We start from the raw sequence: 23,941 nt of genomic DNA, 5'->3' as shown, positions 1-23,941 counted from the left end.
TATAGTAGTAATTACAATTACATTCGTATATTCCTTCATAGTTCCATAACTATATAAGAACATCATCATTGAAGTAAACCAGTCCATTATCAGTACGGTTGGTCCTCAGAAACTGATCTTTCAGACTGAAAACTATAACAGGTTTGTGAATTCAATTGATTAATGGGCCTTGATTAATTACGTATTTCATACCCTTTTACGCCAAGTAGAGAGAGAGAGCACCAACCCATTTGAAATTGTGAACTAAGCCGAGGTTGGAGGCAAAAGAATGGGACCCAGGTACCCAACTCAGCACTATTCCATGTCCGAGAGACAGAGAAAGAAGGAGAGAAAACAGTGAAGGAGAGAGAGAGAGAGAGAGAAAGAGAGATGCTCTGTCTTCTGTTGGTTTCTGGTCATGATTCACGAGTCGAGACTCATTAAATACCAGACAGGCTTAAAAAAAAAGAACCTGACAAGGTCTATGATACTAACTCGAGCGTTTTCGTTTCAGACAGATCTGTGGGTCAAAGTATTCAGAGTGTAAGAAATTAAAATAATATTAAATCTGTTGGGTTGCAGATTTCGGTGAAAATGACATAAAATCACCTACTAGAGAAGGAGATGATTAGAAAACAAAGAAAAAAAGGAGATTCCCTTTTCATATCATTAGGTTCTAGGTTCTAATGCTATTATTAACATAGCATAAAGAAGAATACATACAATAATCCATTTCTTAATGGAGGGAAAGAATCAATTTATCCGGGTCTAATGTAGTTTATATATGCATATTAAGATTTTCAGTTTCTTCCTTGCATTCTGGTATCTTGCACTTCTTCAGTCTTTTCTTCTTTCTCTGGTATAATTATAAATACCCATATCCCACTGAGTAAACTGCGAAGCACAATCTTTGTATTTTGGGTAATGGAACTCAATGAGCAGGGTTTCTTAGAGGAGCTATTATCCCTAAGAAGAGAGACTTGGGATAGTCTCCCTGCTTCAGGAATGAACGAGTTCTTCACCCATGGGTGGAACTTGGGTTGTTTCGATGGAAACCCAGGACTGGTCGGCCCTGATTCTTCCTCATGCGGTGGATTCACCATTTCGACTGAACCAGGCGTCGATTCTTCATTGAATGAAGTCTACTACCCATTTGGAGATGAATTCTCGCAGCTGCTTCCAGATATGGTGGATTCATCATCTTGTGAGAAAGGAGGATATGGTACATTGCCATTCCCGACCAGCCAGGAAGAATGCCCTTCCTCGGTCATGGAGGATGAAGAGCACAGTGCGGCCTTGAAGAATAAGCTTCGCAAATTGGAAGAGCTTCAGACAGGTTGTAAGGTGGAGCCAGTCCAAACCACTGATGTTCCTGTTTTCAACATGGGCTTATGTTTAGAGAGAAAGAATCGATCCAAGAAGGTAGAGGGTCAGCCTTCCAAGAATCTAATGGCAGAGAGGAGGAGAAGGAAAAGATTGAACGACCGCCTTTCCATGCTCAGATCAGTCGTTCCTAAAATAAGCAAGGTTTCAATCAATCAACTTCTTCTGCTATCTGTTTCAACATTTATCTCTCTCTCTCTCTCTCTCACATGTTTTTACGAACAATAGATGGACAGAACATCCATACTTGGAGACACCATAGATTACATGAAAGAGCTCCTGGAAAGGATTAAGGGTTTGCAAGGGGAAATTGAGGAGGGTTCGGATAAGTTGAATCTGATGGACACATTCAAGGAGCTAAAACCAAATGAAGTCCTGGTTAGGAACACACCCAAGGTATGGTTTTTCCATTCTGCAAGTTCAGCTCATTTATAAGAACAATCTCCGGGAATTATTCCCTTTTTGTGTTTTTTTTTTTTTTCCTACCCAAATTCCTGAATTGAATCTTTATTTTGTGTAGTTTGATGTGGAAAGGAGTAATATCGATACCAGGGTCGAGATTTGCTGCGCAGGGAAGCCTGGGTTAGTGCTATCAACGGTGACCACCTTAGAAGCTCTGGGCCTTGAGATTCAACAATGCGTCATAAGCTGTTTCAGTGATTTTTCTATGCATGCTTCTTGCTCTGAGGTACACTTTTTAGTTAATCCAATCTCTTCCCTCTCTCTCTCTCTCTCCCTCTCTCTCTCTCTCTCTCACACACACACACACTTCAAACTTCAGACTCAAGTCTCAAGACTCTCAACTGATGTTTCCTCTTCTTTAACAAACTCATGTGATAGGAGATGGAGCAGAGAGCAATAATAAGTTCTGAGGACATAAAGCAAGCATTGTTCAGAACTGCAGGTTATGGAGGGAGGTGCCTGTAGAAATCAAATCAAGGAGTAATAATGTGGCCATTACAGGAAGCTTTACTTTCCAGGGTGTCAAAGAAATGGGTTTCCCTTCTCTTTTCAAATTTCAAGCGTGAGGTTGTGTACTTGTGAAGTAAAACTTTCTATTCAAATATGTGATTGATATTCATGGAGACCCATCAAATAACACAACCCCAGTTTCTGTAAGATCGGCTTCGATTGGAAGATTATTATTATTATGGCTGCTTTCTTGCTGTGGCCAGTGGCCACCCAATTAAACAAGTTCTTAATATCTCCATTATTTGCTTACTTTGTCAGTAATTCTGTGGGCGACAATAGAAATTGAACCATATCTCTTCTAGAAATGCATCTCTCTGCTTCACTAGAATCCCTACACCAGCAATCATTGCTGGGTTCTACAGCTTATTCTAGACACATTCTCACTTTGTTTAACTCTACTCCCTGATTCAGGTAATGAAGAGGTTAATAATCGAAGGACTCCTGATTTTCCCAGTCAAACTTTAATAGAGGTGTTCTTCTTTTATAATGGATGGCCATCGAGTGTGACTGAACCTTCCAAGGGCAACATATCTCCTCCATAAACTAGGAGAAAAGTCCTAAAATCCGACAAGAAAATTATCGAAGAGAATAAAATGCCCAGGAAATGACAAAAAACAGGCAGCTTTGGCCCATTTTTTGTACCTCCTATCCCTTCATTAGTAGTTAAAGCTTCCACTAACCTTACATGTTTTAGTTACTTCTTAGTAAACGTAGGTAGACATCATTCTCCCCCTTGTGCTCTCAGCTTTGCGTGTTTCACTTTTGGTAGTTATTATTGGCCAAAAAGGGATCAAGTTCACCCCACCCCCCCCCCCCCCCAAAAAAAAAAAAAAACCCTGGGTGGCAACCCCTAGATGATGATGAATGGGAGAGAAATGTCCAACCAATTGCTCTCTTGCCACAAATTCAGCCAATCTCACATGAAAGAAACCATTCACAGTGAGTCAGAATCAGTTATGAATTATCTATTATACTATTCAATGAATTAGCAAGGTTATCAAGGCGTGTCATTTCAATCCGGGAAAAAAAAAATCACGGCAACTCATCATCACCTTCTTCATATTCATCATGGAAATCATCACTATTGCTCAACCCGTCTTCTTGCGGACATTTAAATTTGTTGATCATGTCTTGTGCATCAGAAATAAGAGTATTCCTCGCTATTTTAACACAATCCGTTTCCTGCATATGTTTCTCCTTTCCATCATATCCTGTGATATTGTGTTTTGCCACAGAAGACGATGCAGCCTTTCGTTTCGCTTCCCTGCCCTGTAGCTGATCAATGTACTTCTCATGTAATGCCATGTTTTTAACCTGCTTCAAAACCAGGGGACTTGCAAGATCCTTTTGACACGAGGAAAGATCCACTTCAGAAATTTGGTCCACAATAGATTGCTTCCGTAGCAAATGTCCCACTGCTTTCTGTTTACTGTTCTTTTCTCCTTTTAACATTCATCTCGGTTGGTTCAAGGAGTCTGCTTGCAGAGATTGAGAATTGACCCAATGGAGATGAGTATGTTCTGTTTGCCCTGGAACGAGGCTGCTGTTGAGGTGGAGTAATGAGGTCAGAATGGCTTTATCAAAGCATTCCTGTGCAGACTTTCCTGTAACCTGGAAAACGGATCTCAAATCATACCATAGATGCACATAGTTTGCTCTATTGAAATGAAATGCAGTAGGAGATAAAACCACATCTGAGATCTAGAGCATTAAAATTTTATGATATGAAAGAATAAATCAAAAGAAACAACTTAAGAATAAAAACTGAACTCTAAACGAAACATAGAAAAAATCATGATTTCCGCGTGATAGCACTGGATGAGATGCAACCAGCAGTAATCCTTTACATAATAGGAATGACCTGTGCCTATGGAGAATTAGTGTTCCTTGTATTTCACCACACACATGGCAAAACTATGACAATGGACATTCAATCAGTAAGCAACCCCTTAGATAGCAAGAAATAATTCCAGTAACAACAAAGGCTGCAAAAAAGACAGCAGCGATACTACTGGAAAGTAAGGTTTCAGTATTACCCATACCCAATCCTTTATATAGACATCACATGAAGAATGCTAGCTATACCTGGCTCTAAAGCAGTCAGAGGTTACACAACATTTTGAGCTACCAGCTGAACCAGTTAAAGCTGCAAAACCAAAAAGAAAAAACCCCAAATTTTGTTTTCTCGAAGCTTCAGATCTTAGGCTTGGATTTCTGGAAGAGGGACTCTTCCAAGGAAAAATGCTTCCAGAGTTTTTCTATATTTGTTTGCAAATAGTCAAAATGGCATTTGGGCTTCAACTTTACAGGAGGCCTTCCAAAATTGACCTCCATCTATCACTTATGTTGCTATGATAAAAATAAGAAAGGTTCCACTTTTAACCCTGAACAAATATAGACAGAAATGTCGTATAGAGAAACTCATTTCTATGCTTCGTTGTGCTCCTCTTCCCCTCTCCCTTGTTCATTGTTAATTTCATTCTTGCAGGCAACAGAGACCTCTTATCGGGAGTAACAACTACATATGTGCCCAGGTGTCATCTGTATTCACTTCTAAAACGGGTAGCACTATCATTCCTCAACATTACATATGTTGCCATATGAAATGAATAATCCTTTGATTCTTAATGGTGGAAACTATTATATTTTGTCCTTAACGTAGCTTGCAAATGCTAATATTAATCTTGAATGGATGACTTAGAAGCCTACCAACTTCCTTTTCCTGCATGGTGGTGCTGTTAGGGGCTGTGCCTACCAAAATGGGTGCCCTTCATTCTTTAAAAGAACATATGAAGCTCGTTTTGAGAAAGTTATGATAGTTTGCTTGGTATAATTCTATGGTCCAAGATGCCTTACCTTGTCATATTGATGAGGTCTATGTTACATGTTGGTCTGATAGGCCAAGTCTCAGAGAGAACATAGAAAGAACAAACTGAAGGAGAAGGTGACCTAGGATCATGGGGATACAAATCAAAAAGAGATCCAGATATCCAGCAAGGAATCAGTTGTCTGTCTGTCTGTCCGTTGATATCTTGGTAACAAAAATCATTCATGATGGTAAAATAACATTTTTCATAAAGCAAGCAGATTCATAACCTAGATGGTTTCAATATATATATATATATATATATATTATGCACAATTTAAGAAAGGCATAATGAGCTCTTTGATTGAGATTTGCATATCATAGCTGAAGAGATTCTCCACGGACACGAAAGCAAGAATATCATCAAGCAACTCATGTCTGGGAAACGGAGATGTAGATGTAGTTAGTTATATTGGTGAATATTTGGGTTTATTGCTCTCTAAATCAGTGGGATTTCATTAGTTTTCTTTCAGATAGTGCTAAAGGGTAAAGAGGTCATGTTCATAAAATTGACCCCTACAATTTGAGGAGCAAGTAGGGGTGAGCTCTGGTTCTGGCCAAGTAGGGTGGGCAATAAAATCATTAAACTTCTTGATCAACCTTACAGTAAACATTTAACATTTCCCATAAAGAAGATCCCGTAAACTTATCCTCACCAAAAGGCCCTTCAAAGAGTTTCAAAGCCATTCTTAGCCTTTTCTTTTTTCCTTTTTCCTTGCTCTTTTTCTTTCTTGTTGTGGACAAGTAATAGCAAACATGGTTAATTCTCTGCGGACGGTTATCTTGATTGTCCCCTTTGAAGTGTAACTACTTCATTATGGAAGTTCAACTTTGTCTACAGAAAAAACATGAGTGGCTAAGGTGGTTTTGAGAAAAAGGTCCTTAAAGAAACCAAACTGGAAAGCTAAGATTATTAATTCTTTAATCTCCCAACCACATCAATGAGTAGCCAAATTCAGGATACAGGGGTCACATTTGTGGTCTAAAGTTATGGAGAGTGACATTTAAAATGAACTGCAATAAGCAGGAGTTGAAGGAATAAGATTTATGGGGAAAAGCCATCTATCTGTGCAAGTGAAAAGAAAAGAATGATTATTAGGTATCTGTCTGAGGGTTGGCAAAGGGAAGCATGAAAGAGGAAGAGCATTTACAAGGTAATGTATCATTAGTTAAACATATTAATAGGCTGGAGAGCTTTTACCATCAAATTGAATTGGAAAATAGGAAAAGTTCTAGGAATTATCTTTAGGTTAAGGCAGGGTTTCAAAGGATTTTATGGAAAAACCATCTAAGAAAAATCATCATCATTAGGATAAAGCAAACTAAATAAACAATACGCAACATTCTACGTGATAGACTAGTTAAACAAGATAGGCGACCCCATTTAGTTGGGATAAGGCTATGTTGTTGTTGAGACTGGCTAAACAAGAAAGTAGGGTCTATATTACTCCCACTTCTCTTACAATCAAGACTTGAAATAAAAATTTCATCAATCTGTAACAACTAAAAGTATCAGCTAGAGAGTGAAGAAAGAGGGGGGGGGGTAACCATATGGCATGACTTTGGGTTGCTGGATAGCCATCAGTTAGTTTCTAATGGTATCATTGAGATATACAAATATTAGAATTTCAAGGCAAGACACAAAGACAGGTAACACCGACATATAGAAGGCAAAAAAGAAGTGAAGAGGTTTGTGTTAGGATTTAAAATGTAACCGCAAGCGTACGGATCAGTCTAGCTACGGGTCGAACACACGGAGAGCAACCACTTTATTTTATTTTTTTTTTTTTGATTTTTTTAATAATGCGAAAGTGAACCGATTAATGGTTGTGATCTAATTCTAATTACCGTCCTAACCATTCGTCATCTAAGAATTTAAAGACGCAAGCCACGCAATTAAAATTAAATAAATAAATAACTGAAAACAAACACCCCACGCAATTAAAAAGCAATGAAGGAAAAAAATGCTGAAATAAAAATAAAGTAAAAGAAAGGGAATAAAGCTAGAGAGAGACTCACAAGTAGGTTTCTTTACTTAACCCGAGGGATGCATCATAATATGAGCTACCCTACTTGACCAGAGAGTCACTCTTACAAGGGTTACTCTACTTGGTTTTAAGGAAAGGGAGACAATTAAAATAAAAGCAATAAATCGATGGTTCTATGGCTAGGAGGGGCAAAGCCAACATATACACTAACCATGAACATTGAGGAAAAATGATAGCAATAATGTAACGACTGAAATTAAAATCCTAAATTAAAGTCAGAAGAGGGAATGAGAAGGAGGAGAGAAGACTACTGAAGTAGCCTACTTACTTAAACTTCAACCCTTGAACTGAAAACTTGCTCTATTTGAGATACTACCAGTACTAAAAACCGGATCTGAAATAAACCAAATCTAAAATTTCTAGTATTAGAGAAAACAAATCTGAAGAAAAAAAAAATTGAACTTAAAAGACATGCTTCATAGCTTGTTTTTGTCACTTAGAACTAAGCCTAGAACTAAAACTTAAAAATTACAACTTCAATTGCTTAAACAATAAAAATAAAAGATTGAATCAAAAACAAAAGTGCTTACATTAATTGAATAAAAAGAACTTACAAAGTGTTTAAAGCATAAACCTAGAACTAGAGCTAGAGAAAAAGAAAACTAGATAAAGATATAGAACAACTAAAAAAAAAATACTAGAAAGAAGAATGAAGGGCTTCCTCCCATTATGCTAATTCTATTATATAGAGAATGGGGGAGGGAAGCTAAAGATGAAAGATATAGAGCAACTTAAAAAAAAAACACTAGAAGAAGAATGAAGGGCTTCCTCCCATTGCGTTAATTCTATTATATAGAGAATGGGGGAGGGAAGCTAACAATTTTAGCTTCTAAAAAAAAAAAAAAAAAAAAAAATTATCTTGTTGATGAGGTGGAGGAGAGAAAAGATAGAGAATTGTAGGAAGTAGGAAATCTCCAACGATTTTGTTTCCTTTTTCCTTCTTTTTTTTCTCTCTCTCTTCTTCAAATGTGGGCAGCATCTTGGACGATTTTTATTTATTATTTTTTTTTCCTTTCCTATTTTTCTCCCTTTTTTTCTATTTTTCTCTTTATTTCCTTATTTTTCTCTCCTCTTGTGTAAGAAACCCTTTTTTTTATTATTATTTTTCCCTTTTTTTTTCCTTTCCTATTTTTCTATTTATTTCCTTATTTCTCTCTCCTCTTGCATAAGAAACCCTCTGGTTGTCCTCCTTTGAGTGATGAGTAGGAGAGAGAAAATCTTCTAAAATAAAAACCTCACTTGAGACATCCTAATAAACAAGGGATTTTGCACACCACAACTCACCAACTACGCTAGGTAGTTGTTGTTATCAAAAACGAATCTTCAATCACTTAAGGATGTGATCCATCGATCCTTGTTGGCATTTGGAATATTCCTTGTACCTTTGAGACAACTGCAAATGGGCTGGTTGTGTATCTTGGTTCAATTTTAATCTATTATTCTTTTTCTGGCCTGAAAAGAATAATCACTTGTACTGATGACCAAACAAATGTTTACTTTTAATTGAACACATCCATCCTGCTCAGAATTTTGTCCTCTTCGTAACCATGGAAAGAAATAGGACCTCTTTATGTGTAAAATTGAAGATATAACACCCGATAGTCTTTAAGGCTGTAAAATTATAAAACCTGCAAAAAGAGAGTAAAACCCAAAGTAACTCCATTCTAAATATGTAAAATGTATATTTTACTACCATATATTTCACACATAAATGTGCTCATCAGTTTGCTATCCACACATCTTGGTCATGCAGAACGACAAGCAACACCCCATGTGAACTCCCCTCCAATGTGCCTAATGCTAGACTGCTGAGGAACGGATATCACATCATTTGTCACTTTTCCTAGACCATGAAAAATACCAACCATTAAACGCAGTCAAATGCTTGCTGCCCGTTCTTCACAGTTCAACCTTTTGCTTCCCACCTAAAGTTTCTCTGCTTCTCTTATTGTTTGTTATATTTCGGGTGCAAGCACTCAAACTGAGATATAATGAGATAATTGAAAAATAAGACCACGGAACAGCGACAAAAATACGAGAGTAGGAATCAATCGCTATCAATGCCAGGAGGCAGATCAAGATTTATGGGAACAAGAACCTTTTTCCAAGAAGAGTCAAGCAGGATAGATTCATAGGTTTAAGTTCAACCTTTTGCTTCCCACCCAAAGTTTCTCTGTTTCTTTCATTTTTTGTTATTTTTCTGAGTGCAAACATTCAAACTGAGATATAATGAGATGATTGAAATATAAGACCACTGAACAGAGACAAATCCTATTGCTTAAAGACAATGTTCTATATAAAGACAAATCCGTAATTTCATAAATATAATATGACCAGGTCTCACTTCACTAGTATGCAAATTCAATTACAAAATGAAGACAAAAACAAAAAAAACTCTCCAAGAAACAATAGGAGATAGATTTTCCTCATTCTATATGATGACAAAATTCAACAAAACAACCCACTATTCAATGTCTTCCCTTGCTGGGGTGGGTGTGTGTGTGTGTGTGTGTGTGAGTGAGAGAGAGAGAGAGAGAGAGAGAGAGAGAGATTACCAGCTTAGAAACCTTCTTCCAGAAACGGGGCGTAGGCTTTTCGGCAAAGAAAGCTCTCCGCAATGCAGTTTCTTGTTCTTTCATCCACCCTTCAGGACTGAACCTTCATCCAGTTGCTTTCTTTTCCTGTCAACCAGAATCCCCTCGTTCCGAAGATCGCTCCTTTTCTTCCCTCCCATTCCCTTTGGCGTCATTGCCGAAGAAACTGATGAAATCTCTCTCTCAATGCTTTCCCTGTACTTTGCCAATTCATTGGATGAATTAACGCCCTCCTCAGCTTTTCCTGCACCCTTCGTGAAAACCCTTTGGATTCCAACATTTTTGACCCTTTTCTCCCCAAATTTCCTTTCTGGGTTACCTTAGAAGAAATCTCTTTATCGGAAAAATCATTTCCCTTACGGCAAACTAATAGTTTTGCCTGGTTATTTCTAGCCTTGTTGCCGACAAATGCAGGTTTTCTATACAACTGAGAGGAGAACGAGAATGGGTTTTGTTGGCAGAAAGGATCCGTGAAGGGCATACTCGGTTCTTGCATACTTCAGGTTCCTTACCAGAGGCATTTTCCTGAAGAAGAAATCTAGGGGATCTTCTGAGAATCGCAACATTATTGCCACCATTCGAGTTCCTTTGGGGCATTGACGGCAACACCTTTGGCTTGTCGACTGTGTTGTACAGTTGTAGTTGAAACTTGGGAAAATAATCCTGTTTTTCTCTTCCCTGTTTTTCCTTATTTTATTACCGCGACACGTGAACAATTTTAAGACCAGAGTGTAATAATCCTCACCCAATCTTGACCGTTGGTCTCCTAGAGGGGGAGCGAGAACGACAGCGAGAGGATCTGTCTGGGACGGAGTACTGTAGGGTTGTGAATTTGGAGCCGAATCAAAGAGATCGATCGAAAACCGGACCAACCGCATTCTTTATTGGTCGGTTCAGCAAAAGGGCAGGATTTCCCACTGTGCTAGTGTAGGAAGGAATCTACACATTACTGTAATGAAGGTCTAGAGAATGGAATCATTTATATCAATCAACATGTTATGAGATAGAGTATCACTGTAGACCCCATTGTTTTACTAAGAGGGACAGTTGTATTGGTGCGTCTTCTTTTTTTTTTTTTTTGTGAAAAAAAAGGGTGCTCAATGGCAATGGTGCGATTTCAGCTAAATTGTACAGGTCGATTCAATTCATAAATTAGAGATAGAAATCAATGAATCGTTAATTATATAGTTTTATGGGAAAAAGGATAGGTGTGCCGCTGGTATATCGTAAGTTAGCACTCATTGTATCTATCTCCCTCTTTCCCTTTTTGAAATCGCTTCCATATTCTTCATGTATTATATCCATCGTGTGTACCCATTTGTCAGTTAATTTACCGTACACCAGCAGCATTTCTATACCCTCTCACTTTATGTATATAATGACCAAAATATAAACAGTTCTTTTATTCCTAAACGGTTTCATAGAATATGCTTCACCCAAAATCTATTACCGGCCAATTCAATCCATGCGTAGAAAGAGGAATATTGGTGAGATGCATAACTCAACTTGAGGAGGCTCACTAAAAACAATATTGTAGCAGAAAACCAACTTCTTGTACAACTCTAGGCCTACGCGTCATGAGATAAGGGCCCACTTGTATCTATTCACTTAGTAGACCCAAAACGAAGCCCAAGCCTTGCCCTTTAAGCCCACTAATAGAAACTGGCCCAGTACATCCACTAGATGCCCAAAAGACCATATTATCTCTCGCCTTCTTCTATCACTGTTGGTTAAACTTCAAATAGTATCTCATCATTAATGGCTGTTTCAGAAATATAGTGGTATGTATGAGTCTTTCTTCCTTGTTTTTTAAAATAAAATTGAAATATTATTATGAAATATAACACTTTGCTCATTATATATATTTTTCCAATTACAATCCTTTCGTAGAAAAGGAAATATTAGCATATAGTACATTTACAAGTATATAAGGCATTTTATCAACCACATATGGTGCTATACCATTAAGATTGGTAGAGACATAAGGAACCAACTTGAATAATCAGAATTAGTGGATCATGTCTTGAGTTTTTTGTGTTAATATCAGCGCCATGTGGCTCGACGGAATTAGTGGGTCATGACCTCATTCTTTGATTTTTCACAAACAATTGGTAGTCTACTTTTATGTTATGGAGTTCAACGGTCTATAAGAAATATTATAAAGGAGTGTCAATATGATTAGTAATATATAACAATTTTCAAATCAATACCACCAACAGCTTTAACCAAAGATTCTAGATTACTTTCATGTAACCTGCAAGTGGTAGAATCCTTTGATTTTTATACCGTATCAGAATAAATAAATGAAGTCTTCTTATCCTCTCAATCACTACTAAAGACTTTATATCCAATCCCTTGGGAGAGACTACTCATATATGACTCACTTTTGATCTTTTACCAATCCATTGTTGAAGGAACTCAAGGAAGAAAATGATGAGATTGTGTTACTGTCTACCTTTTTACTAAGGATTTTCACTAAAACTCTTCAGTCTTCAACACATCAAGTACCTGTTAAGGCCTAATACTTGCCAAAAAAGAAGAAGAGAAGAGAACAATAAACATTTAGGAGTCAATCTGTGAGCATTAAGATCCAGAATTCTTAAATGATAAATAAAGGATCCAGACTATATTATATATAGTTTCTCTATAAGATAATTTAAGATCCACAACCAAAGAAAAATTTAGGGACCCCAATTCCAATACCAAATAAACTAAATCTCAAGATTACATAGTGTTGTCATCCCTACCTCCTAGTTGACCCTGAAAGAAATTTCATTGAAAGGATCTGATTAGAAAATTTATTTTTCAAGAACTAGTCAGTCAATCAGTAAACAAAATTTCATCCCAATTATTTGGAGTTGAGTAAATGGATATCACTATCCCACTCCACTTTCTTATATCCGCTGTTAAAAAAATTGATGGTAAGCAAATGCAGCCTCCATTATTTAAATATATCAGTATTTGTCATAAGAAAATATGTTTATGGACTAAGTTATGAACACAATTTGGTTTCTAGAACATGAAAATATGAAATGATCAGGAGGAAAAAAAGAAACCCTAGAGGTCTGAAAATTTGAATCCATTTCGCCACATATAAATTACATTCTACTGCAATAATGTGATATTTTTTAGATGCCTATCCAACTGTTGATTAGCTCGATCGCGCCTACTACCTGTTAACCACTATCCAGTGGAGAAGGTTATCTGTCTCTGTCAAATTATTCATTCTTCATGGTCAACTTATATGAGGCAAATTAACAGTGAACATTCTTCTGGGGACCTGTTATATGTAGGCTAAGGTTACTCATTTGGGCTGTCAAAGAAGAAATATTAAAGCCTTTCCTTTTCATGGTTTTCTGTGGTAAGGCTTGCTCTGACTATGGTAGTGAAAAAAAAGATTGGGGGTGGGGGGGAATGCCTTGGGTTGCAACTTACAAGAGTGGACAAAAGAACTTGTGAAAAGTCATGGTAGAGACACAACTCTTTATTGTCAATTTTACAATATTTCTTAAGAAGCAGATCATGGTTTGGGAGCATCCCCATCTCTTTTTAGTATCTAACAGTAGGAGAAAACTTTCAAAGTGAGACGAAGAATAGAAACAGAAGAAGAAATATTAGGAGCCTTTATTAATCAGAGGCAATAAAGACAACTTGAAGATTATAGAAGAGTCAAAGAACAGATTACCTAGAGGGTTTTCCTCACAAGAATCACATACATTTCTCAGAATTTCTTATTGCCTTTTAAAGTCAATAACATCTTTTTGAGCTATTTGCTTAAACATGCAACCTAGAAAATATAAGTTTATATTTGATTTAGTTGGCTTAATTTTTATTTATTTTGATCATTAAAAATAGTTTTCATTATTGAGGAAGCAAAATGACCCTGCTTGAAGAACAAAACCTGTCCTTTTCTTGGTTGATTAATTTGAATTTCAGTGCCTAACAAAACCACCAAGGTGCTCTATCTTCAGTTTTTCCTTTAGATAGTATCGGCATTTTTAGTTGGGTGTGATCTTGACTAAATTCCACAAGACAATTTAGTAGATGAGTTTAGGGGTAAAAAATTCCTAGCCCTTTAACCCATGGGTGGTAGAATGCTTCCACTTTAAGTTTATAGAGGGCCTTATGCTCTTAGTAACATCACTGTGTATAAAGCCTTAAATTACCTAGATAAAAAGGGAAGATGCATATGAAGTTATAGGCAGTAAAGGAAGCTACCTCAACTCTTGCTGTGACAGAGCCATGGATGGAGCTACTCCGAATTTGGTTAGTGACTTGTGCTGCAACCATCAGGGAAAGAGGATGTATACATGTTTAATTAATCGATTTACAAAAACAACTACTATCCCACATCGGATGTGAGTAATTAGATGTGAAGGCTTATAGAGACTTGGACAACCTCTCGTTAATGGTCAGCTTTTAAAGATGAGTTCTATCCAAGTTCCAACCTGGTGGTGAGTAGAATGGACGCCAACCTTAACTTTTCAATCTCTTACTAGAAGTATCTGATTATCGGGGTCATCAGTATCTGATAACCCCCTTGAACAACTCCCTAGTATAATACTAAAATCCATTAGTCACAAAAGGAAAATGACTAAAGGAAATGGTCACACCCTTGAAATTAACATGACTTAGCTACAGGAAAGCATGAGCTGCAATGCCTTAAGTTACTATGGATGAAAGCAAAAGAAAAGACTGAACCTGATAGTGGGGATACATAACACATTAGGTAAACCAAGGAAATAGATTTGAATCATTAAAATATCTAAAGCCCAAGATCACAGAGAGTGCACAACTGCTTCTGCTTATTGGCCTTGAAGATAATTCCTTCAAGGGATCCTCTGGAGTGACTGGACAACATGAAATGACTGAGCTAGTTTTTCTAAAACATTGTATGGTGTCTATCAATCAACTAATCATAAAGGAAACCTTGTCCCAACATTAATGGAATTGGGTGGAAGAATATTATAATGACAATCCACTTCATTTGTCATATCATCAACTGTTGCAAAATTGACATTTGCAGCAGCTGCTGCAGCCTCCATTATTTTAAGATATCATCATTCTGTGTAAGATGATAATATGTTCTTCCCCTCCCGCTCCCCCTCTTCCCCCTTTTACTATTGAATGAAGAAAATAATTTCTTCATTGGAGGAGCCCAGAAGAAACAATATAAAAAGAAGAAGAATATAATGAAGAAGAAAGAACAAGCAGCATCTAATAAAGAAAGAAGCCTATCTAATTGAATCTAATAACTGCAGAAGATCCACATCTCATGAGACTATAGGCATCATGGTATACCAATCCACTTAAACCTGACCCATTACCAAATCTTGGTTGGACTCAATAAGCAAGAATCTAAGGTTAATTGGAATCGACATCATCAATTTCTAATCGAATTCTCTGATTCAAATTCGATTTTAAAAACCATTGTCAGTGGTACGTGCGTTGATTGACCACGTCTACCTTTCTTGGATTGGGTAAAAAAAAAAAGGAAGTAAGAGAAGAATAAAGGAATTGAGTGTATTAGGAGGTCGCCTAACCTCGTCCTCAAGAGAGAAAATTCCTCTAGAGAGAATAGGGAAATTCAACTTATGTCCATCGATTCCAATTTCCAACTTCCTATTAAATAGGTACGAAAGAAGAAGTTACCCACAACCCTATAACTTCTCCACAATCCAATAACTCTTACATGACCTATAACTCCTAATAACTTCTTAATTAATAATTCTTATATACATAATAACCCACTTTATGTAACTAACCCACCATCCACTATCTAGACACTTAACAACTTCCTCCCCCTTAATTTTCGACCTTGTACTCAAGGTCTAAAATCTCTTGTGATGCAAGTCCGGGGGTGATTCTGTCACACCACCAATCAACTCGGATGCAAATTCATCTTCCTCTTCATCATAGCCCTCGATTAAGAATAATTTCTTGCATCGATGGCCTGAAACGAATTGTTCATTTCAATTATAGCATAATCCTTTTGCTCATCGTTCCTGTATCTCGAAAGAGGTTAGTCGGTTGATAGGAAGGAGAGACCTCCCTTTTTCAATCTTCTTACTGCTTGAAGAAAGTTGGCTGGAATTTCGAGCTTTATAGAGCCGAGACAACCCAATGGCATTTGATAAAGTAGTTGGTCGCCCAACTAAGACATCTGCCTTGATTTGATCATTCAGCCCACTCACAAATAAACTAATCTACCAGTTAGGTGGAAGAGTTCCCACTTTAGAGATGAGCTTTTTGAACCGAGATTGATAGTCACGGACAGAGCCAAGTTGTTGTAGCTTTGCCAAATCCCCAAAAAAATCTTGAAAGGGGGTAGGTATAAAGCGAGAATGCAATCCATCGCAGAAGGCACACCATGTTGTCAACTGTTGGTCTTGTTTGAAATTTTGAAACCATAGTTGAGCCTCTTTTTTCCAAGTGAAAGGATGTCAATGCTACTCTTTCCTCAGTCAGTGTTTGGGGGAATTCAAAAAATTGCTCAGCCCAACAAACCCAATTAGTGGTATCTTCTTCTCTGTTGTACCGCGAAAAGTCTAACTTCACCAACTTAGGCGTAAAGGTTTGTTGAGAATTAGTGGAGCTTATCGGCGGGCTACCTTTTGGAGGTCGTGACTCAAGGGATTGAACAAGTGCTCTAGAATTTTCACCAACTTCATGGTGAGAGGGCGGCAGAGAAGTGTTGAACTTCTCACATAGGTCGTTGAGCTTGGCGAGAATTTGTTGTTGCCCTTCACTGAGTGAATTAACTTCTTCTTCCAACTTCTCTACCCTCTTATCCATACCTAGGCTCTGATACCAAGCTGGTATATGCATAGATTGACCATGTCTGCCTATCTTGGATTGGGTAAAAAAAAAAAAGGAAGTAAGAGAAGAATTAGGGAGTTGGGCATATTAGGAGGTCGCCTAACCTCATCCTCAAGAGAGAAAATTCCTCTAGAGAGAAAATAGGAAAATTCAACTTATGCGTATCCATTTCAATTTCCAACTTCCTACTAAATAGGTACAAAAGAAGAAGTTACCCACAACCCTATAACTTCTCCACAACCCCATAACTCCTACACGACCTATAACTCCTAATAATTTCTTAATTAATAATTCTTATATACATAATAGCCCACTTTATGTAACTAACCCACCATCCACTATCTAGACACGTAACAGTCAGATATTCTAATTATGATCTACATAGGATTCATCAAAGACCAAAGGGTTGATCAACTGCTGAGCCAAATTAAGCACATATATTGACTTAGAGCATAGGATAAGATTCTTATGTATATATCCTAAGTTATTGAGGAGACAGCTTGTATCATCCACTATAAAGAATTTGAGAAGCCCACTAAAGTATTCCACTCTCTCTCCCCATCTACAAATTCCATGTCCCCATGTGATTTGGTGTATTGTAGCCAGCCCACCGGCCCACCTTACTATCCATTGATTGCTATTTGCTTTTGAACTAATCTTTTGTTTTCTTGGGTATTTTCATTTCCCCTCTAACAATTAACAGAATATTTGAAAATATCCTAATGGGTCCCGTCATCTTTCCACATTCCAAACATTCTCACAAAGTAAAGCTGTGAGTGAAAGGGGACAATCTGCTCAAGTGAGTCAGTAAGAGAGAACTAGGAGCTGATTTCTTTGTACATCAAAGTCCATTATAGTTTGAAAGACTCATGACTAGACTCATCATCAGACTCCTTAGTACATGGTAGTTGTCATCACATTCTAAAATTCTTTTTTTGACTAAGTGACTTCAGTTGTCACACAATGTATACTAATATACTTAGGGCCTATTTATGACATTTCAAAAAACGGGTTTCTATCATTTTTGTGTCTAGAAACGATAGAAACGGAATAAAAAGCATTTGATAAAACTGTTTTGTTTCATTTGTTTTTTAAAATAAAAATAAAAATTTCTACATATTTATGGTTCAAGAAACGACCCAGGTGAAACACGTAGAGCCGTTTCTAGAAAAGACTCGTAGCCATTCTTTCGCTGACTACTATTGACTTCCAGAAAAATGACTTATCAAACACCTTCAATTCCATTTCTGTTTCTAGAAACGAAAATTTATGTTTCTGTCATTTCTTGAAACAGAAACTATAAAAACGTTATCAAACGGGCCCTGAGTGTGCTTTTTTTTTTTTTTTAATGGAACAAGAAAATTCATAAAACAGGAGCTATGTACAATCCATCAAGTCCAGGGTTATATAACCTTAGTTAACCCAAGGCCCTATAGACCTTAAATATAACATGGCTAGATCAGAGTCCACATACTTATATACAAATTGTAGATGACCAAAACAAACATAGATATTCCAAAAGTAGTAAAACTATTGAAGGGCCAGCAACCATGTACTGGCTTCGGAATAATGTGAAGTAAGGCCTTTGAAGAGAACCAAACTTTAGAGATATTCCAACCTTTCGATCGCATCCACCGCAACCCCTACAGAATTCCTGTTGCTTCGATCTCTGCAACATCAGATGAGAGAGTAGTGCCCTTGAGGATGACCTGAAATTGACTTTGATATAAAACACCACTGAGCCATGTTGAACCTGATCCCAAAACATTAGAAAACCATGTACAAACTATGACTGGATATGACAAAAATAGTAAGGTAGAGAACCTCCTCAATCGGCCCTCAGGGTAATCTATGGCAGAGAAGAAATCATCATTAGAATCAAAACCCTTATGTAATTTCATATCAGAAAGCCATCTATTGATTTTATGTAACACCACCATCGGGTTGGGAGAGTCTGCATGTCTTAGAATAGCGTTGCGGTGGTCCCATATGCAATAAGCAACAACCGAAAAAATACTAAAAAAAAAGCACACATTCAGACCTACGTAAGTTTGCATGTCGGTAAAAGAGCATAACAAAGTCAGAAATAGAATTTACTTGCAAAGTCTGGGATCTGAGGCCAATAGGGCTACCAGCCCAAATACGAGCTGAAAATTCACAATAAAGCAATAAATGAAGAATGGACTTTGTGTCAGTTTCGCAAAACAGACAATGTGAATCAATATCCATCCATCTACATAACAGATGCCGAACAGGAAGACCATTGTGCAAAAGATGTTAAAAACAGAATTTAAATTTGGGGTGGATTTTGAGCTTCCATAAGAAAATCCACCAACCAGCGGGGAGAGGGGGAGGGGTCCTGGTTGCACCAACCAAGGAACGACCCTGGGCACAGCGAGAAAGAAAATTGGCCTCCCGTTTGGTAGTAAAACTATCATCCGATGAAAGGCAACATCGCCACTTATCTGGCAGATATGATATAGGAATCTGACAAATGAGAGAAATGAGACCACTCGCAAAAAAAGAACGTAAAAGCGATGTATTCCATACACCTTCACAAATAACATCAGACACTTTAAATTCTGGGAGCAAAGAAATAGAAGGAGAAGGTGTTGGTCTAGGCAAAATTGGAAAGGTCCCAACCAAGGGTCAAACCAATAGTAAACCGATCTCCTTGAACCAATCTTAACCTCAATCATATCATGGAGAGTATGAATAACCGAAGCAATACTATTCCGTATCCAAGAGCCTCTTTTTTCCCGAGTTGAAGGATCAAAAAAGAGATCGATCTGAGAAATATTTAGCTCGAAGAGTTTTTTCCCACAAGGCGTTAGGCTCAGTAATACTTAGTGTGCTTTTGGATTTTTCATATATATAGGAATCCTTTCTTGATAAACACTCTCTTTCCCTAAAGATAACGCAATATCGTAATATCATAATGACTTTCATGTATATAAATATTGAAATTATTATTATTATTATTATTATTATTTCTATTCTAAGAGTCTCATCCAAAAACTAAAACTCATTTTATTAAAAATGAAGTATAGTGATCTGAAGTCATTCACCATAAACAACGTTATCGCAATCTCTTCGCTTGACATCCAAGAATCATTATCACTCCTGCGGTCCTGCCTGCTTTTTTTAAGCCGCCATTAACTGTAGAGTGTGGGTCATTATTAGTGCGGATATACTCATAATGGTGCACGCTATTAACAAACAATAATGATGTGGGATTATGCCCCACTAGGAGGAATATAAAGTAGGGAAGATAGGCAAAGCCGATATAAAATTTAAAAGTGATTTGTACTTTTTTACATCAAATGATAACAGCACGGAAGTAGTACAAACCATCCCCTTCAATTTTAGATGAGAGTGGTGCTTACGAATGAGGGATCCCTTTCTTTGTTAAATCTCTTCTGGGTACAATTATAATCTGGACAAAAGTGGTTAGCACTTAGACACATCAAAGCTCTAACCTAGCCAAAGTTGTTGAGACATTAGCAAATCACTTTGATCGGATGTGGCAATGGGATCTCACCCACATCATGGCTGGCTACAGCAGTTTTACATGGTGGGTTTCAATCTGTAATTCTATATGATGTGTACTATACAATATACCTGAAAAAGAAAAGAAAAAATATTTATAGAAAATGAAAACCTCCAGCCACCACATAATGTTGAGTATAGTTCTAAGATGCCAATTTTCACAATGTGGCATGTTAATAGGGGTTTAAAAACATGGAATCAGGATCCAAATCAATATTGATCAACCGATCTGATCCCTATTGCTGAGTGGGATCATTGCTTACAGTAATAACAAAAGGTTCGGGCTGCCGGAACAAAATGCTTGGGTTTGAATCATTAAAGTGATCACTTTACACAAAAATACCAAAGTTTAGGATCGACTCAAAACTCATCCCTCCACGAACCTCGCAAAAATGGAAAAGACACTGGGTAATGACCTTTATTTTTAGTGGCATGTCAATTGGACAAAACCATTGAACGGGAAGAGGAAGTTGTATATTAGTCATGCATCTAGTTTAAGAAGTCTTGATGAAAATTTTGTTTCATCCACATTTTTATTTTTAGCACATAAAAAGAGTTGGATTTGGGCCAAATTTACCGTGAAAGTAGGAAATGTAGGATAGGGGTTTACCAAAAAATGTAGGATAGGGTGGAACTGGAGCCTACCTATCACCGAAATTTGGTATTGTTTGACCTGTATCATAACCTTTATTTTTATCATCTGGATATGATACATAATCCCTTACACGGTGCTACACTACCCTATAGACCATGACCTAGACCAAATGGTTTAAAACTCAAATCAGCTTTTCCATCACAAACAGAGATGGTGAAGGGTTTTTTTTGGAATTTCATCTTTGTCGCCTCTATGTTGAGTGTAAGAGGTTAGAAGTATGAAAAATTATGTCCTCTCTATTAGATACAATTTAGAATCCATATTTGGGAAGATGTTCTCAGGGTTTGGAAATTCTATCCTCTCAATTGCTCATCTGTCCCCTCTATTTTAATTTTTTAATCCTATTATTATTTTTAATAGTTTTTTTTGTTTTTTTTCCTTTGATTTCTATAAGCCAAAAAGGGAATCCCAACCTTTAAAAAACATGAAGACAGACAATGAGTCAGAGCAGCAAATTAGATTGTATTAAAGCATTAGTGATCAGGATTCAGGAGCACATAGATCTCCTCCTCCTTTTCTCTTACTGGCTAATGCTTCTATAGATATAGAAATATGAGCAGGGGATTCTTGCCAGTCTGTGTGGCCTTTGTAGCAGTACGGGGTCAATGACAGAACACAAAAACATCAACATGGATGTGAATTTTACATTGCAATGGGTACATATCTTTTTGTCACCCTCCATGTAGCCTAGCAGGAATCGTTTTCCCTAGAAACATAGTTGAGGAGGATTAATTAAAAATTTCTCCTCTTTTGTTGTAGGAAAAGGGTTGGACTCGCCACCAACTTGCTATAAGCTAACAACATACACCAATGGGAGCTCGAAACACATAGGAAAAGGCAATCATTTCCATAAAAAAGGGAGAAAGACAAACACAAGTTTAGGCACCCCGGCAGCGTACCCAAAAATTTCCCCCTGTTATAAAGCTAACCAAAATTTTTATGCATAAAGTGAGGTGGCTTGGCGATATCCATTTTTATTTTTTATCTTTTTTGCTAGAATAAACACACCATGGTGGTGACCAACAGGGGGGATTGGGAGACCAGTGGGCCTTAGGGGTGTGGAGGGGCGCAACGCTTACCAAGTGATAAGTTATGGATGGGGGTGTCTCAAAACCAAGACCATAGACCAGGCCTACCAACAAGAAGGTATGCGTAACCACCAGAGCAACTACTCTAGTGTCTGCATATGAAATAAATAGGAAAAGAACATTCTTTTTCTTTCACCAAAAAAAAAAGTTCTTCATTGTGCAATTCTTGCGTTTAGACACAAAGAGTGGCAAATTGATGCCTCCACCTCTGTGAAATTGAAATCTCATCCCTTGTTGATGCCCATATTCACACCGCCTATTGCCTATCTTCTCTTGTGAGGCCTGGGAACATTCTTTTCCCCAATTAAATTAATGAGAAAAGTATCTTTGAATTAATGACAATACCCTATGCTCCTCACAGATATTTTATTATAGGGTAAGGTTTTCAAAGCAATCATGGGAGGTTATCCTAGCAACGTCTCTCTCTATCTCTCTCCTCTTCACATGAAATGATCTTGTTGCTCTCATATGTATGAAACCATTCAGCTACACTTCGTTGGTCAATTCTTTTGTGCCACTTGTTTAGAAAACCTTTTTCCATTTTACATTCATTTTTTTTTTTAATTAATATAAATGTAGGAAAAAATCTCTTTATTGGCGTGTTTCTCTATGTTGCTTGCCTCCTCGCCTAATTTTTCAGAGAATAGCTCTTTGTCCAAGAGTGTGGCTCCTATACCAACGCGGGGCACACTTGGAAACATCACCTAAGTGACAATTTCCACTTTTCATGAGGGGTGGGGAGGCCATTTTGCCACTTTGTGTCTAGGCACAATTCCTACACTCCCAGACATACTGGGAAAAAAGATTTATGTGGGGGAGTGTAACCCTTGAGCCCAAACACATGGGGGTGGGGGTGAAATGATCAGCATCACCTCCACCTCTATGAAATAAAAAATGACAAACTCTGTGAATGCTTCCTTGTGTGGTCTCAATAACCCTCGCACATGTAGGAACTGCACTCTTCCTTGAGAAACACTTCTCTTTTTTATTGTTTCTTTTGTAAAGAAAAAAAAAGAAAAGAAAATAGAATGAATGAATGGAAGAGTAGCTACCACTCAGAGAACCCTTGCCATAAATTAATTTAGCGAATGTTGTTGGAGAGGCGTGCAGTTTCCAGTGGAGTTGGATGGTAGCAGTATGAGCATCCATCTTCATCAATCAAATTTTTAAAAACATTAAGAAAGGCTCAGAAGTGAGAAAGGAAAAGTAAAGTAGTTATTAATAGTAAGGAGAATGGATTGTGCAATTTGCCCACATAAGAAAAAGAAAAAGGGATCGGTTGTGGCATTAGTTAACCTGGCTTTTAAGACACACATCAATGGAGAGAGGGAGTTAAAGAGAGACGTGCCTGTTGCTGCTTGATGATGTTTCTGTCTTTTTAGTTTAAAGGAAAACCCAATAATTCTTGGTTTCTTGTTCACTTAAAGCTAAAGAGTATCGACAAGACTTGGATCCCGTTCTCACCCTTTTATGGGAGGGTGGGAGACTGGCTTTTTAACTTGGTTGATATAAGCGTTGCACTTCAATTTACTTGGTGGTTTACTTCTCTTTTGAGATGGGTCTGTGGGATCCTACACCTGTGAAAATCAAGTTGAAAATGGTTGATCACCCAATTAAGAGGGTCGGTGTAGCCCTTTTCTGATTTTGGTTTTAAGATTTACCTGTGATGCGTGAGCAGAAAAGACTTTACAGATGATACACATGGGTGGGTGGGTTGATATTAAAAGAGACAAACCCAGATTTGATTAAAGGTCCACAAAGAAAGAAGATGGAGAATAAGAGGCATTGGACGTGGAAAGAATTTATTTACAGGAAATTTTTAAAGCTCTTTAGAGGTTGGCACAGTAGAAAGGACACTTGTAATGGATCCCATTAAAGGCCTTAAGAGCACTACAAAGCTGTACCTATATCCTTTCTTTAGTTCATTAATTCTTATTTCAGAACTGTGAAATTAGAATTTCCATAAAACCATTATAAGGTGTTGAAAG

General features: G+C 37.4%; 1 protein-coding gene and 1 pseudogene across 1 annotated transcript; one reads left to right on the top strand and one right to left on the bottom strand.

Moving 5' to 3' along the window:
* Positions 1-793: 793 nt before the first annotated feature.
* On the top strand, positions 794-2,572 carry LOC122072722 (transcription factor bHLH93-like). Its single transcript, XM_042637109.1, has 4 exons — positions 794-1,506; positions 1,591-1,758; positions 1,883-2,050; positions 2,203-2,572. The coding sequence occupies exons 1-4, from the start codon at positions 904-906 to the stop codon at positions 2,287-2,289; spliced, it is 1,026 nt and encodes a 341-aa protein (XP_042493043.1). The 5' UTR covers positions 794-903; the 3' UTR covers positions 2,290-2,572.
* A 520-nt stretch (positions 2,573-3,092) lies between these two features.
* Positions 3,093-14,887, bottom strand: LOC122073649 (annotated as a pseudogene).
* Between the last annotated feature and the right edge of the window lie 9,054 nt (positions 14,888-23,941).

Source organism: Macadamia integrifolia, chromosome 3 (assembly GCF_013358625.1).
Source record: "Macadamia integrifolia cultivar HAES 741 chromosome 3, SCU_Mint_v3, whole genome shotgun sequence".
In the NCBI taxonomy this organism is placed as follows: domain Eukaryota; kingdom Viridiplantae; phylum Streptophyta; class Magnoliopsida; order Proteales; family Proteaceae; genus Macadamia; species Macadamia integrifolia.
This window is presented reverse-complemented; position numbering and strand designations above follow the sequence as displayed.